We start from the raw sequence: 17,074 nt of genomic DNA on the forward strand, positions 1-17,074 counted from the left end.
GTGTCACTCTGTATGTGTGTGTTTCTGTCTCACTGCTCCTCCAGCTGTGTAACTGTATATTTGGCTTCACATTTGTACATACTTCACATTTTCTAAACATGCTTTCAAACACAGTTATACTTGTGTTTACTTGGCACTTATGAGTATCTAAGTATTTGCGCAGACGCTGTTTGTTCTCTATTCATCATTTGGCTCTTAAACATGTTGCTCTCTGTGTTTTCCTCCCTCTGTCTAGCCTCAACAAGTTGTACTGCTGAGCTGTCTGATGGTGGTGAAATACTATCCTAATCTAGCAGTAGTTGACAAACACTAAGATAGAAGGTTAAAATGTCATTTGGCAAATACAAATTCCTGTTAAACAATTCAGAGGCACTTACTGTTAATTGTTGAGTAATGGCAAAAAAATTCCTTCATAAATAATAATTATATTATTATTTCTTCTCTACGTGGGAGGTTTGGTCTCCTTTGGAGAAAAAAACAATGGCTATAGCACTTTGCCAGTTGCCCAGTTGTGTGGATATGCTACTTATTAGTCAGATGTTAAGTTTTTTGTGGATATTTTGTTCATATAATATTAGTTCAACATTTTGGGAGATACATTTATTTGCTTTCTGGTTAAGGCTGCTACCATGTTCACGTCTCTCCATTAAATACAAAGCTTAAGTCAGAGGACTGTTAAAGACAGTTAGCTTAAAGACTGGAAGTAGGGGAAACAGTTAGCCTGGTTCTGTCCAAAGATTAAAAAAATACATTAGCCAACACCTCTAAAACTTGCTAAGTCACTCGTTATATCTCTTTTGTTTGAAGAGACTCATACAAAAATTCAATTGTAAAAATGAAAAGTTCTGGTTTTGGGGACCTTAGGACTTAAGCACTGAAACTTTTTTTCAGCCAGGGCAGCTACGCTAGTGCACAAGCTAACAAGAAGAACAACTTAGCCTAGTTAACTGTGACTAACCATCTCCTGGCTCCAGTGATAATAGTATTTATTAGACCGAAATTACACGTCAATCTTCTCATCTAACTCTTGGCATGGTCCTTTCAGTTGAACTTCAGATTCAATAGGTAGTCAATCTCTCCGTCTATATCTCACTGTCTAAGGAAGCATTTGTTTTTAATCATCTCAGAGCTGTGACTCTACACTGTGTCCTGAAGCAAAAAGGGTGTTTGTGTGTGGACCAGCCTTGTATTCAGATATGGCTGTCTTTGTATGTTTCAGGTGACCTCTGCATGCATCCCAGTGCCTTCCAATGATCTGGTGAGTCCCCTTCATTCACTTATTTCTTTTACACATAAGCGTTCTGTATAGAAGTTTAGTTTCACCACTTCTGTCTATCCATACTTACGAGGTATGGCTTCCCAAGACCACTGTATGGTTTCCTCTCGTTGAATTCCTTTTGGGAAGCCAAGCCCTCAGCCCAGTTTGAACTCAGTTCATTCCTGCAGCACTGTGGCATTCCAGTCCAGAAGAAAAAATAGTTGATGTTGCTATAGGAAGTAGTAATGTTTATCCATTAGAGAGTCTGTTTGTTTAATTAACTCTCCTTTCCTTCCTCTATGTCCCCTTCTCCTCCCGCCTTTCTCCCCTCCTTCTTCTTCCCCCCTCTCACCTCCTTTCAACCTCCTCCCTTTGCCCCACTTCCTCTTACCATCCTTCTCTTCACACCCTCCTCTCCCCTCTTCACCTTTATCTTGTCACCGCTCCTTCCTCACATCCAGCAGCGTAGAGGGACTGCTCCTTCTCGTCATACCCAACACCTGGTAAGCACACTTTAACCTCCCTCCTCTCTCTTTGTACTCTTCCTCTCCCTCTTCCTCTGTCTTTCCTTCAGTGTCCCCAGTGTTTTGCTGTCTGTCTTGGAAATTTCTAAACCTGTCAGGGAAAAAAACGTTTGTGGCTTCATTGAATTTGATTTAGCCGATACTAAACAGTCCAAACTGAGAGCAATGCCAGACATGCAATACTCTATGAAAATAAAACAAATCCTAAAGCTTGTGACATCTGAGAGCTGTAATGTTCATTACATACCATGAAGCCCTTCAATAAAATGGATTCTTCCCCTTGAGAACTTGAATATGCTCAGAAAAGTAAATGGCAATCATAAGTTCCTATTTTTTCATGACCCACAGCATTAGACAAATTCAATGTTTTGACCTGGTGATGGTGCTGATGAAAAGTCACCAAACTACTAAAGAACAACTGGGTTTCACTTTCTGAGGACCACAAATGTTGGTACCAAAATACACCAAGATTATTAGCAGCCATCCTCTGCAGACCAAAAATGTCTGTACAGCCTTTCATGGCCGTCCATCAAATACTGGTTGAGATATTTCAGTCTGAACGAAGGTGGTGAACTGCCCGATGTACAGTGAGGTCCAAAAGGGGGGCTCAGACTTTGGAACCCACTGTAAAAAAGATGCATGAGCAGGGTTTTAAAATTACAAATGTTTTTGGCTAAAAGAAAGAATTTGGGAACCCCTTGTTGGTGCAAACGTGAGGAAATGTCTGGCATGGCCGGTGTTTAACAGATGGCTAGACTGACAAATGTCACCATCATAGTCCAAAGGACTATTGGCACAAAATATGTAACCACTGAAGTGGTTAATAATTATGGATAAGTTTTAATTGTTTTTGTGTTTTATTCCACAGGGGTCAACCAAGTCTCTGACCTATACCAAACAGAGAAGCACCCTGCCAAGGTAAATGTCATCTGAGTCATTCCACAATCAGCAGTATGAGTTACTGAGGCATTTTCTAAAGAAATCATTTAATAGAAATAAATGCCTTTCTTTTCCTCAGTGTTTTCCCTTAGTGCTTTGCTCTTTGTCTCTCCTTTCTTCCACTTGTTCTTGAGACTAAGGGCCATCTCTCCTTCATTCTTTCCGTAAGGTTCAGTGTCAACTATGTGATGGCGCAACTTGGCTTTTGATTTGACCTAAATGTCACACACAGTATCCAGTCTCTCTCTTTTTCTTTCCTCCGTCTCTCCGTACATCCAGCCACAAGTTTCATTGGAGTGTATGAAGGAGTAGAATCATGTTGAGTTGCCACAAACAATCTGAATTATCGCTCACATTTTGACCCATGTCCACTTTTCTCCCTGTGGACCACCTGACCTTTGCTCCCTCTTATCCATTTCCTCTCTCATCTCCTTTCGTCCTTTTGCTGTTTTCTCCAGGAGCTTCAGTGTGGACCGTGTGATGGAGAGAGTGATGGAGCGCCACTATGACTTTGACCTGACCTACATCACCGAAAGGATCATCTCTGTCTTCTTCCCCCCAAAGCTGGAGGAGCAGAGATACCGGCTCAACCTGAAGGAGGTGGCTGCCATGCTCAAGTCCAAACATCAGGACAAATTTCTGGTGAGGGAACAGAAATGCATCACACTCTGTCAGCTGAGACCGACAGTAATTACCGTAGCTTTCACAAGTTGTCATGAGGTTCATCTGTGGTATTTGATGCAGCAGTGATTTTACCTCCCTCCTTTAGCTGAAGATGCTTGCTGTAAAAGCAGAGACATTATGTTTTAAGCATCAAGAAGCTGCAGAATACACTTAGCAAAACACAAATTATCAGTCTGTGTGTTCATTTTTCTGTCAAACCCGTAAAAAAAAAAACAGGAATGATAACTGGCTGCATCTTCTCTGTTCCAGCTCCTGAATCTCTCTGAGAGGCGCCACGATATCACCCGCCTGAATCCAAAGGTACAACTTTTCTACTTGTAATTCTTGTTGTTGAGAATTCAATTTGCAACCTCTTAAATTAATTCCCTCAAATCACATAACACTTTTCCTCCATCTCCATCAACCACCAGGTTCATGACTTCGGCTGGCCTGACCTCCATGCCCCGCCGCTGGATAAGATCTGTGCCATATGTAAGGCCATGGAGACGTGGCTGACCTCCGACCCCCAGCACGTGGTGGTCCTGCACTGCAAGGTCAGAGTTCAGGGGGCCAATGGGGTTTTTCAGACAGACGTCCCACTGTTTCCCAGGCTCTAAACTGAGCCGATCAGAATGTAGCGATGAGTGTCGAGAGGTTACAACAAATGTTGAATTGGACATAGTGCCAGTTTTTACTGATGCACATTTCATATTAATGGTGTAAAAATGATTACTTGAAAAAAAAAAAAGAAAAGTACTTAAATTAAGGTTACATACTCTACATTGTCGACATGCAAAGAAGGATCAGTGCGGAACTGATGTATGCTGTAGTACCTGCTTTGTGAGGTTACACTCAGTTTATGCTAAACAAACTTGTTACCCAATAACATTTTGCTGTATAGTATGCAGACAGCAGTGGTGGAAGAAGCATTAAGACCCCCTACTTAAGCAAAAGTGTAAACTGTAAAAAAATAAATAAATAAAAAAAACTTTGTTATAATTAAAGGTCCTGCATTCAACATTCTACAAAGTAAAGGTACCAAAGTGTATTATTGGATTATTATTAATTTTAATATTGTAATATTATTATTATTATTATTTTAATATTGTAGCAGGTGAATCACCAACACTGTGCTATAACAGTGGATCATATTTAAATATCAGTCATATGTTTTAAATTTAAAAATCTTAGTCTGAAAAGTAGCTTGTAACTAAATAAGTGTCAGATTGGAGTGAAAAGTATAGTATTTATTTCTGAAATGTAGTGAGGTAGAAGTGTGAAGTGGCATAAAATGAAAATACTCAAGTGAAGAACAGGTACATAAAAATTATACTTGTACTTGTTGTATTTTAATACTGCAAGATAGCTGAAAAGGGGAATGAAATAGTATGGAACAATATTACAGAAATGCTTGTTTTAGTGGGGTAAAATGCAATAAATTAATTAAGATAATGCAGTTAAAACATAACTTGACAAAAACCAAAATGGTACATCATATAATTCAATAAACTGTTTTCACTTTTGCCAGAAAATTAACCATATGACCTCGATCAAACTGTCAGCTCAACGTTTAGCTTCCCCACTGATACGCATCATTTAGAGACTCATTAATGCTATCATTTCAGGAAAGTAGTGGCAACCTTTCCACTGTGACCAAACAGTGACCGACCAACATTGAGGGCGACTGACTCCCACGGCTTGTCTGGATGTTTTATTTATTGGTTTTGGTCAGGAGAATTTAAATACTAAAACCAGACTACTTCTGTGGTCTGCTGACTTTCCAGAACATTCCAGCTACAGGCATTTTTTTTTCCCAGCTGCAGATCACGGCAGGGATGGGAATAAACAAGTTTTTGTCAATGATGAATCTTTCATTGAGTGATAGCCAGAGCAAAACAAGCTTTGATTTGTGCTCAGTGTGTAGGTGCAGCTTTCTTACTGGTATCTTGGGTGGTAGGGGGGGTTCACATTAGGAATCTGAATCAGGAATGTCTTTGGAATGTGTCAGAAACTACGGAGCGCCCGGTGTAAAAGAAACACTACAGGGAGCCTTTTTAATTTCAACTCGCACTTCTATGTCCCTGCCTTCTCTCTCTCTCTCTAACTGTGTCTTTTTTTTCTTTTTTTTTGAAAATCAACCCTAGAGTCAAAACTGTCAGGTTTTGCAAGTTGTGGAAATCAGCTGTCTTAGTGCAAACCACAGTGCCTCAGGATGCAATCAGCATATCATGATTTTGTCTTTATTGTTCCCTCTCCCTCCTACAGGGCAACAAAGGAAAAACAGGCGTGATTATTGCAGCCTACATGCACTACAGCAAGATCTCTGCAGGGTGAGTGTGTGTGTGTATACCTGTACTTGCTACATAGTAAGGACCATAAAAAGTATTTTACTAACAGAGTGAGGACATTTTGGGAAAGTGAGGACATTTTGGCCGGTCCTCACTTTTTGAGACACCTTCAAATCACATTTTGAGGGTTAAGACTTGGTTTTAGAGTTATGGTTAGAATTAGGTTTAGGTTAAGGTTGGGGTTAGGGTTAGGCACTCAGTTGTGATGGTTAAGGTTAGGGTAAGGGGCTAGGGAATGCATTATGTCAATGAGTGTCCTCACAAAGATAGAAGTACAAGTTTGTATGTGAGTGTGTGTGTGTGTGTGTGTGTGTGTGTGTGTGTGTGTGTGTGTGTCTGAGGCATGAGGCATCCAAAGCCACAATTTGACATTTTCTTGTTCAGAATATCCCCACATGGAACACATTAAAGATTATTAAACTGACGTGCATAAACATATTGGATTTACATTTGACTACTCAAATGCACATGCCAAATATGTTTAAAAACCTATTACACCAGTGTATCTAGTGGCTGATGTGTTCTAATTCAAGTAGTATATATGCAGCACAGTGATTTCCATTCAGACTTTGTTGATAAGTCATTTGATAAATTAAGCCCTCTGGATTTTGCAAAGGAACAGTGGAAACTGGTTTATCCTGTGGCCAGTGCCAGCTGTATCCTCTCCATGTACTTTCTGGCATCTAGAGAGTCTGGTGCAAGTCCCATGATGGAAATTGTTGGCTGAAAGCATGTTGTGTGTGTGTGTGTGTGTGTGTGTGTGTGTGTGTGTGTGTGTGTGTGTGTGTGTGCGCGCTCGCGTGCATTTATGTTGCAGGGCGGACCAGGCTCTCAGTACTCTCGCCATGAGGAAGTTCTGTGAAGATAAGGTGTCCTCTTCCCTCCAGCCATCCCAAAACAGGTAGAGGCCACGAGGTGATCTGAGGGGAAATGGGAGGGGGTGCAGTGGTGGGGGGATGGTTGAGGGTATCCCACATCCTAGCAGGAGTTATTAAATGCATCCCCCTTGCATCCTTTTTTAAAGGGAAAGAGAGAGAAAACAGCTTTTTGCTTCAAGCTGTTTCATACAACTGCTGGATTTGATTTATCTCTAACCTCATGTTTAGTCTCTTTTTGCAGAAGACATTTTGACCTGTCACAGACGTAAATAACAGAATTAATGGCAGCAGTAATCCATTTAGCTACTTCACTTTCAGGGTCATGTTCATACTGACTCACTGTCACACTGTCATAGCTTTCTGGGAAACTTGAATAGAGCCAATGTTGTCAATGTTACTAGTAACAACTGTTTTATTCCTACTGTGACAAGTCAAAATATTTGCTGTAAAAAAACAGACAAAACTGTGAAAATTATAAATGCAATGACAAAATGGGCTACTGTAATGAAACGTCATGCTTTTCCAGCATCTTTTTATTGCACTGCAAAACATCCCCCTTGACATAGACTAGCATGAATGTTACACAAGACAGTTAAATTATCAAAGATAATATTGGATAAGATTAAGATGGTGGGAAACAGCTAGCTTGGCTTGGATCTGTCACAAGTTTAAAAAAGTTTGCCTACCAGCACCTGTAAGTTTTTTAATTTGTACACAACATAACAAGTCTTGGCTCTTTGCCAGGAAACTTTGGAGCAGTACCAGAAAATGTGTTGAAAAATCATTGCCTTTTTTACTTTATAGTGCACTGTTTTCACTGTCTGCCATTTCTGAGCGTGTTAATATAGCCTATATATATATGTGTGTGTGTATATATATATATATAATATGTATAGTGCCCTCGAAAATTACACAGTGGAACAAAGTAAGCAGCATGTACATGGTATCACAATCCAATACTCCACATTATGCGAAAAATTACAGTTGCACTACTCAACATACTTGATAGTAATGACACAAAGTGATTATCGTAAGTGATGATCATAGGTATCCAAAATCTCAAGTAAATCGAGATTTTACTAAGAGTAGTTGGCAATTTTTTAAACTGGAAAAAGTCATTTTTCATCTCATTCTTTTAAAGACATTTGTTGATAAACTCAGTCTACGTCTGTTATTCTTATTCCCCATTTTATCTCACTTTCATCATAAATATCTCTCTCACTCTTTCTCTCAGATATATCTATTACTTTGGAGGCCTTCTGTCCGGAGCAATCAAAATGAACAGCAGCCCTCTCTTCCTGCATCAAGTTCTCATCCCATCACTTCCTAACTTCCAGGGTGAAGGAGGTGGGTGTTAATCTTGTCAGACAAACCACCAACACACAAAGCATATATCTGCCTGTTCCTAATGCACGTATCTATATGAATACAGCCCAATTCCTTATTTGATGGATTATTGAAGGTAAGCATATTGTCTCATTTCCGGTTGCTGGCGTTCCCGTTGTTTACATGCTAATCAGACCTGCTAGCTTCTTTATGAGTTACGGATGACTTCTCTCTATCTCTCCCATTCTCCTGCTCTCTCTGCCCAGTCTGTCTTATGTTTAGTTATTCCTCTGCCTCCTTAAGTAATAATGGTACATGTAATGAAAGTAGTTTAATGTATAATGTAATCCTAAAGTGTAGTCCTAAACTCCCAGTTGGCGTCCATACACGGTCCAGTCATGTACCAGGTTTATACCCAGTTTCTTTGAAAAAAAAAAGTCTCTAAATCAAGCAAAAACGTGCTAAATTGGCAACACTGCAGACGGTAAACACCCCCCTGTTTGAACCTGTGTGTGCCAGAAACTCAGTGACGAGGCATTTGGCTGACCAATGGTGGAAATATGATCAATCAGCCAGTCAGTCAGTCAGTGAGGGCCATTCCAGATTGTAGAGCTGGCCCTGCTGCTGCGGTGAAGCCTAAAATTGTCCTGCTGCCAGTAGAAATGGCTCATGTGCATCACGTGCATGTCTCATCTGCTGATCCAGCTGTGCCCCCGTCATCAGAAAATGACGTAGCTTCAGATGACGCCTGGGAGAAAAACATAATTTTCACTGAACAACATGTTCCCTCAATTTGTTTTTCATAGCGAGAGGCAAGTGAAGGAAACATAGATGCAGTGAAGGTAATTGAGACCTCGTGTCTGATCTGACTGTGTCTCTGTTTGCAGATAAAATGTATATGTGATGTGATGTTTGCCTTGGTGTGGCGCTCTGACAGGCTTCCCACAGCCACATTACTGACTGCGGCTCTCATAGATGGCCACATTCACCCTGCTCCCCCCACACACAAGTGTCTGTTTATCTTTAATCAGATGATCAGGTCCAGTAGGAGGGGGTGGCAGTCAGCACATTCCTCTGTCCTCATGTTGGTAATGTTTTAATTTCTCCCTCGTCTCTCTCTCTCTCTCCCTGCAGGTTATTACCCCTTCTTGAAGATCTACCAGGCCATGCAGTTGGTCTACACTTCAGGCATTTAGTGAGTCTGTCTTGCTGTCATATGGCCAACTGATAGCACAGATGAGACAGGGTGTATTTGTTGGCACAGGGGTGTTTTCTTTCATGAGCTGAGGTCGCAGCATTGCCACAGAGTAATTAAAGAGACAGGATTGAATAAAATTACACAAAGGACGTCTTTCTTCTTCGATCCAGCTTTTAACTTTTAACTCTAACTCCAGCTTTATTGTTTACCTCAAAGTCTTTCCATGTGACATATGAATACGGCCATTCTTAAGTGAAAATATGGTGCTAAAAATGATTATTTAAACAAATGACATGGTAATACATTGTATTTACATCATCATAGTTGTCTGTGTAGTTGTATGTTGCCTAGTAGTAGGCGACATAGAAACAAGTCAACAAACCAATCTTTTACTGTGTCAGTTTGTCTGTGTCCGGTCACATACTGTATCTGCCTGTGCTCCTTGTGTGTTTTCAGTTATCTAACAGGCTTGTTTGTGTGCTCTGTGTTGTCTGCAGTGACCTTCAAGGCACCGGAGGCAGGCGGCTGTGTGTGACCATCGAACCAGCGCTGCTGCTTAAGGGTGACATCATGGTGAGTCATATGGGAAGGAAATGACAAAGGGAGGACCCCTGACACGGGTGGGGTCCTAATCATGGCTTATTAACTTCAATTTCAATAAACATTAAAAACAAAGACATACTTTACAAAGTAGTACTGCATCAGTTCAGTGAAGATGCCATATCTGATCCTGACATATAAATTTTGGTCTGGGAAAAAGAGGTTTTGTCACTCCTTGTTAACAAGAAATCATAATTTGTCTGTTTTCTGCAGTCAGTCATTTCAAAAGTGGAGGCGACACTTATTATAGTACTCAAAGCCTTAAATATACTGTTCTAACCTCTCATTATCCCACATGCATTTTGATCTGATCTTCTTCACTCCCTGCTGCCCTCTGCAGGTCAAATGCTACCACAGACGAGCCCAGAGCGCTGACAGAGACACTGTGTTTAGGCTGCAGTTCCACACATGCACCATACACGGATCCCAGCTCTGGTTTGGCAAAGGGGAGCTGGATGAAGCTTGTACTGGTAAGTTTATTTCGGTTGAAACCACTGATCAAGGATTAAGGATCATAGAGGGATGTTGCCAAAATGCATGGGAGTGGTTGAGAGGAGGGTTGGAACAGGATTCAAGAGAAGAGAGTTTGTTGCAGAGAGGTCAACTTAAGCATGAGAAAGAAAGCCACAGTTTTTAATCCTGTACCTATTCTGCATTGGTACTGCAGTATTTTGATAAACATTAGGGGAAGTCCAAGCAGTATCATGCGGATAGGATACGTACAATGAGTGCAATTGCATCTGCACTCGATTCACCAGACTTTGCTGTTCTTCTCGGCTCTAAGGAGGTTTACAGTGTCTTTCAGCTTATTGTTTTGGTTTTTGGACTGCAACTCTTCTTTTTTGTTCACTCTCACAGCTCGTATCGGTGACTCAGCAGGCTGCTGTTTTCCAAGGAAAAGCTAAATAAACAGCAGACACACAGAGTTAGCAACTAGCAAGTGAACATAGTGAAGCACTTAGCTAAAAAGCCAGATATATTTCTCAAGAATTGGTGGAGACCAAAATCAGAGGTAAAAGGAGAGTAAACATTGCACCCCATGTCGGATGTGTAAATAGGCAACTGTTAGCAAACATGATAGCGACATCAATGTGGTAAATGCTAAAACATAGTGTAACAGTATCAAAAATGGGATGGAGTCATAAAGTCAGCTGACCCAGTAATGTTAGTAATGTGTATGTAAATTTTGCTAACATTAGCCACCATGAGCTACTGGTCATACCAGACCCAGTAAGGCATTAGCTTCAAAACCCCTCAATGTGTTTGACTGAGCAAAGGGTGGTTTTTATTTCTTATGAGTTCAACTTCTCATTTTTGAGAGGAAGACTGTGTTAGTTACATAGTTAGTTACATAGTCTCATTTTAAATGTGCAAGAACAAATTTCTGTTTATCGCTTTCCTAAAGGCCAGAGTGGATTTTGCCTGATTTTGCTTTTTTGGACGCTTCAAAATTGTCAAAAGTGGGGCACAATTTGTTAATTGTGATAGAAGAATCACCACATACTACTAATGGATATAATACCAGCTATTTAAATTGGCATTGTGGGAATGTATTCACAGCGGTATGGCTACATAATAATACTGTGGCTAAATAAATCCCTAAATAATAGCAGCATAATCCCCTGCCTGGTCATAATAACAGTTCTCTGGAGGCAAGTATAATGAAAATGAGTTGTACTCTATGCTGGAGCGAGTGTCTCTAACCATCCCTCGGAGAGAGTAAAGGAGGCCTAGTGAGCACTAGTGTATTCCTTAAGTCCATAATGAATATGCTCATTACTTCATTTCCTCTTCGGTTTCACTTTCCCTGAAATGACAGATCATTTGTAGCTGAGAAACACATCTGTAAAGCAAGGAGGTTGTGTATGTGGTCGTCATTCCATTACACTAAGTGATGCGTTACAAATGTACATAAACACACCATTATTGGTTCATGGAACTTAGAAAACATCTGTGGAAGGTATTAGTATATTTGATATATTGGAGCAGAAACACAATTTGATTCCTTTCTGGGGTTCCCCCACATAACCGGAGCACCAGTATACTTTCATTAACCTGGGTCTCATGTAGAGATTTACAGGCTGTAATGTAGAGAGAATTTTACACTTGCACAAGTACCTTTTTATGTTAGAATTTTTTTTTTTTTTATTATTCCCTCTATGTTTTGTGGCACAGTGATGCAGTGGTTAGCACTGTCTCTGGCTTTAAACCCCAGGCCTGGGGCCTTTCTGTGTCGAGTTTGTATGTTCTCCCTGTGTCTGCGTGGGTTCCATCTGGGTTCTCCACAGTCCAAAGACATGCACATTAGGTTAATTGGTGACTCTAAATTGCCTGTAGGTGTGAATGTGTGCGTGAATGGTTGTTTGTCTCTATATGTCAGCCCTGTGACAGACTGGCGTCCTGTCCAGGGTGTACCCCACCCTCGCCCAATGTCAGCTGGGATTGGCTCGAGCCCCCCTCGCAACCCTGTATGGATAAGCTGTATAGATGATGGATGGAGGGATGTTTTGTTGAGCTTTTTTTTCCTGTTCTTCTCCCCAAGATGAGCGTTTTCCGTCTGATGCCACAGTAGAGTTTGTCTTCTCCTCTGGACCTGAGAAGATCAAAGGTTGGTTCACTCTACTACTTGAAATTCTTTTTCATACCTATTCTACTCTGTAAGATAAGTTTATTTTTGTCAAACAAGTAAAAGACGAATTGACTCTAAAAGCTTGTTCACAAATAAAATATAGTCTTGTTCAAGGAAGGAAACAAATGCAGATGAATGGAAATGAAATGGGTCTTTCCTCAGGTCGTGAATACCAGAAGAACGACCCGGCTGTCACGGTGGACTACAACACCGCTGACCCAGTGGTTCGCTGGGATTCTTATGAGAACTTTAACCAGCGATACCAGGACAGTCTGGAGGGTAACACACCAACTGTTTTCTTTAAATCCCATCTCAGATTAATTTTAAGGTATTGCTAATGGTGGAAAATTAGTTTTTGCTAAAACTGCCAACCCAACCCTACCTTTGTTTTTGCTATTTCCAAAACAGACCACCTAGATATCAAAATTGTCTCTATGCATAGCCAATGAGTACTGTCAGTCTGAGAGCTGATCTTGTTTCTTTTCTTTTTGTCTTAGACATTGCCCACACCAGAGGTCCTCTAGATGGCAGTCTGTACGCTCAGATAAAGAAGCGTCGAGGGCCTGGCTCGGGTTCTCTCACCTCAACTAATGGCAGCAGCCCAGGGGTGGGCCTTCCTGAAGATAGGCCCGATCATCTCATCGCTCAAGGCTCCGACTCCGCCCTCTCAGGCCATTCCATCCATTTGAACCAACCATCTGCCCATTCTGACCGCCAGGAGGAACCCATTCGTCCACCGCCTCCAACCAGACAGGAACGGGAGGAGCTTGAGCGTCTTCTTGGAGGTATAGAGGGAAACCGAGATGGAGAGCGAGAGACCGCTATCTTGGATGATGGAGATTCATTGCCCTCGGAGCGAACTGGCACGTTGAGGCTCAGTCGGTCATGTTCCTGCCGGGATGGTTACCGGTCCCAGCGCTGTGCCGAACCTGGCTGTGACCGCACCCTCCTTATGCCTAATGGTTACTGCCTCGATCGGGCTCCCGGCACCAACGGGCATCACGGGGCAACACCTTCTGCCAGCCCCAACCCAGCTGCTCCTCCATCACATATGGATCTGTGCCAGCACTACAATCCCCACTCCCACCAGTCCCTTCCCCCTCCAGATTTGGTGTGGGACCGCCAGAGCGGCCCACCACACTACCTACACCGCTCCTGCTCAGAGGCTCCCTCATCTCGACATATCTGCCCATACCCATCACCAGACCTCACCCCTCACTCTCACAACCCACCACATCACCACCCTCTCTCTGCACCGGGTCGCATCTGCTGTCGAGAAGACGACTACGGTCCCTACCACCACCCTCCTCCACCTCACAGCCACCACCATGCCCATGCCCATGCGCACCACCCCAAACCCTCCACCAGCCCCACCTACCATGATATAATGCTAATGGATGGTCTGCCACCCCCAGGCTGCCCTTGCAGAGACTGCACTATCAGGAGGGAAGACTCAGCGGCCTATCACGGCCTGAGGCTCGACAGGGGTGACAGCTTCCACTGGGACAGAGAGGCGGAGCTTCAGCAGAGGGAGGTGGGGCTTAGAAGAGCCAGGGAGACAGAGTTACCCAGAGGGTCAGAGCTCCACTGGGAAAGGGATCCTGGGCTGAGGCGAGGCAGAGAGCTGTCCCTCCACTGGGAGCGAGACAGGGAGGCTGAGCTGCAGTGGGAGAGAGACAGAGAGGCTGAGTATTGGCACAGGAGAGCCACCGTAGCCTCCTATGGCCCACAAGGTCACGATCTTCCAGCCTTCACATTTGACCCCTTGCCATCGGGTCACCCAGCTTATCCAGAGGCATCGAGGTCTCACGCTCATTCTCACCTGGATTTGAAGTACAGCAGTAGCAGCAGTGGTTACCAAACACCCCGCCAGGTTTACCCCTGCTCGCCTTACCAGCCCTCACCTTCTGAAAGCAGGGGCTATGCCTCAGGCTACCAGTCTGAGTCCACGTCCCCGCTGCCTCCTGCTTCCTCCATGACGGGGCCCTGCAGCCATAGCAACGGGCCAGCAGAGCATAATCATAACCACCACCATCACCATCCAGACTCACAGCAGTCATACAGCTCTGACTCACACACTGGTGAGTCACGTTAAAACAGGGCTTAATGTGTTTTCTTGTAACGGGAATCAGGAGTCTATAAATGATCCATAATCAACAACAGCATCCACTTATAATTTGTGCTTAACTCAACAGATACCTTACACATTACTCACAAATTGCCTCTTCTCGCCAGTCGCCAACCTCAGCTGATTCTGCATTCATGGATGTTAATTAAATGCAATCCATTCTTCCTTTCCTTTCTCAGATGGCCTTCGTAGTTCTGGTGAAAGCGTGGGCTGGAGGGATCACATTACCCACGGATCCTTTAAGAGAGTCCACAGGGACGGCCATGCCGCATGCTCCACGCCATCTGACATGTCTGGACCGCCCACTCCTGTCCACACCAGCAGCCCCCTGCGCACGCAGGAAAGGTAGTCGACCTTACCTCCTTCACTAAGCAAGAGAGTTTTGTCAGCAAGAGTAGTCCTCATTGTCAGGGTGGGAAGAAGGATAAGAAATACTAAAGGTCCCATATTTTATTTTCCTGTGTTTTATTAAAAGTGTTGATACCCATAAGTATATATATATATTGATACCCATAAGTATATATATATATATATATATATATATATATATATATATATATATATATATATATATATATATATATATGGCTTAAAGTACCAAAGACCATCTTAATGTAGTTTTACATCTCCTCTCTCAGGCTCTAAGCCTCTGTTCTGAACCTAGAACTGCTTTATAAAAAAAAAAAAAAAAAAGGACATGGAAATCTCACTGTACAATATGGGACCTTTAAAAATACTAATCAGTGGGGGCACCTGGTAGAGAGCATACCATTAAGGCTTAGTCCTAACCACAGTGGCCCGGGGTTCGAATCCGACCCGCGGCCCTTTGCTGCATGTCATCCCCTCTCTCTCTCCCCAACTTTCCTGTCACTCTCTCACTGTCCTGTCTAATAAAGGCATTAAAAAAGCCCCCCCCCCCCCCAAAAAAAAAAATTAAATACTTATCAGTTGATGACATTTCTCAAGATCACAAGCAGGTATGTGACAGTAACAATCATGTCTGTCCATTTAAGCCCCAGTCCAGGAGGGAGGGAGTATGAGATCCGGACCACAGACATCATCAGCAGTGACTACGAGGCCTCCCAGCCCCAGGACAGGCACTATCACGCCGATAATATCGTCAAAGAATCCCCAGAACGCCAAAAAAGCAGCACAGAGCTGTCTTCTGTGTCATCCACCAAAGACACGCAGTCACACACAACCACACCTGTGCAAACAGAACCCCACAACCACTGCACTGCACAAACAGACCCATCCCCTACAGCTCCCCATCAGCAGCACTGTAACCCAGATATACCCTCAGCTACGTCGTTTGACTCTGTGACACTAACCACATCAAACCAGGGACACTCCCAGGCTCCTTCCTCTCCTATCCATGCTTCACCTGCACCAAATGCACACCCCCAACCTGGCCCTCTCACTCTCCAGACTACCCATCCTTCAGAAGCTGCTGCTCTACCTTCGACTGTGGCACAGGCAGTGTCCCAGCCTCAGAGCCAGACCCAGGCCCAAGCCACTGGCTCTGCTGGACCGGTCCTAGCAGAGGTCAATGGATCTTCTCCAAGCAGGGGAGCTCACCCAGAAGCCCCAAAACCTACCAACACCTCCAACACCCAAGCCCCTGCATCTCCCACCACTGCTTCATCACCGTCCCCCCAGCCTGCATCCAGCAGCATGGAAGGCTCCCCTGTTTCTGATACCCCAGTTCCTGGCTTTGCCACCCTGGGGAGGAGGTTGATGTTAAGTGGGTCTGACCCCCAACATCCGAACCACATTCAGCAGCACGGACCCCCACATCACCACTACCCAGCCATGGAGCACAGTGCTGCTCTGGACACTAACAAGAGGCACTGCTACTCTGGTCAAACTCCTCAGCTTCACCCGTCCTCCTACTCCAACTACTCCACCATCTCCATCCCCCTCCCTCACCCTCAACCACCTCTGCCAGAGAAGCGCCACCCACCTGCCCAGTCGAGTTCACCTACCGAAGGGGTAGGGACTCTGAGGCCAGCCTTGGGCCACGTGCCTTCCTCCGCTGCCAGCACCACCCAGCATCAGCACCATGTCACATTCTCTCCCACCGTGGGGGAAATTGCCCCCCCTACAGGCCAGAATGATGGAATGGCCTCTGTGGAGCCTGAGAATGCAAATAGGGTCAGTGTAAAGTTTGTCCAGGATAGTTCAAGGTTCTGGTATAAGCCTGGCATCTCCAGAGAGCAAGGTAGATATGAAAGCTTTTTCCTAAGTTTAACAAAAAGTCTTGTTTGCTATGATCTAATTTCAAATCACAGAATATGAAATTTTCTAATATCTTGTTTGTGCTTGGCTGCAGCAATCGCATCTCTGAAGGAGAGAGAGCCAGGAACCTTCCTGATCAGGGACAGTAACTCTTTCCAAGGGGCCTACGGCTTGGCCCTGAAGGTGGCTACACCTCCGCCCAACGCCAACAACCACAGCAGCAAGGGTAAAATGTATTGTTTATGTTATTAAGATATCACATTGTCACATTTTTGCTTCTATTGTTCAGCAACACTAGCACAGTTTAGCCACTGAAGGTATTTAGTGTGGCATTTCATTTGTTCA

The 17,074-nt window shown here is 43.5% G+C and overlaps 1 protein-coding gene across 4 annotated transcripts in view; it reads left to right on the plus strand.

Moving 5' to 3' along the window:
* Positions 1-17,074, plus strand: part of tns2a (tensin 2a) — a 52,125-nt gene that overhangs the window by 29,985 nt on the left and 5,066 nt on the right. For 3 of the 4 annotated variants that reach the window (XM_071475539.1, XM_071475541.1, XM_071475543.1), the window contains exons 4-21: positions 1,220-1,258; positions 1,720-1,761; positions 2,651-2,700; positions 3,180-3,363; positions 3,655-3,705; positions 3,816-3,938; positions 5,650-5,714; positions 6,550-6,633; positions 7,845-7,957; positions 9,071-9,131; positions 9,632-9,707; positions 10,075-10,204; positions 12,277-12,342; positions 12,526-12,642; positions 12,861-14,444; positions 14,671-14,836; positions 15,505-16,712; positions 16,824-16,955. In XM_071475539.1, coding sequence (XP_071331640.1) covers positions 1,220-1,258; positions 1,720-1,761; positions 2,651-2,700; positions 3,180-3,363; positions 3,655-3,705; positions 3,816-3,938; positions 5,650-5,714; positions 6,550-6,633; positions 7,845-7,957; positions 9,071-9,131; positions 9,632-9,707; positions 10,075-10,204; positions 12,277-12,342; positions 12,526-12,642; positions 12,861-14,444; positions 14,671-14,836; positions 15,505-16,712; positions 16,824-16,955 — 4,291 coding nt within the window. The remainder of the gene's footprint in view (positions 1-1,219; positions 1,259-1,719; positions 1,762-2,650; positions 2,701-3,179; positions 3,364-3,654; positions 3,706-3,815; positions 3,939-5,649; positions 5,715-6,549; positions 6,634-7,844; positions 7,958-9,070; positions 9,132-9,631; positions 9,708-10,074; positions 10,205-12,276; positions 12,343-12,525; positions 12,643-12,860; positions 14,445-14,670; positions 14,837-15,504; positions 16,713-16,823; positions 16,956-17,074) is intronic. The other variant, XM_071475540.1, reaches the window with a different exon arrangement.

This window comes from Trachinotus anak, unplaced genomic scaffold (assembly GCF_046630095.1).
Source record: "Trachinotus anak isolate AG129_WGS33_773 ecotype Australia unplaced genomic scaffold, CSIRO_AGI_Tana_v1 ptg000004l, whole genome shotgun sequence".
NCBI lineage: Eukaryota > Metazoa > Chordata > Actinopteri > Carangiformes > Carangidae > Trachinotus > Trachinotus anak.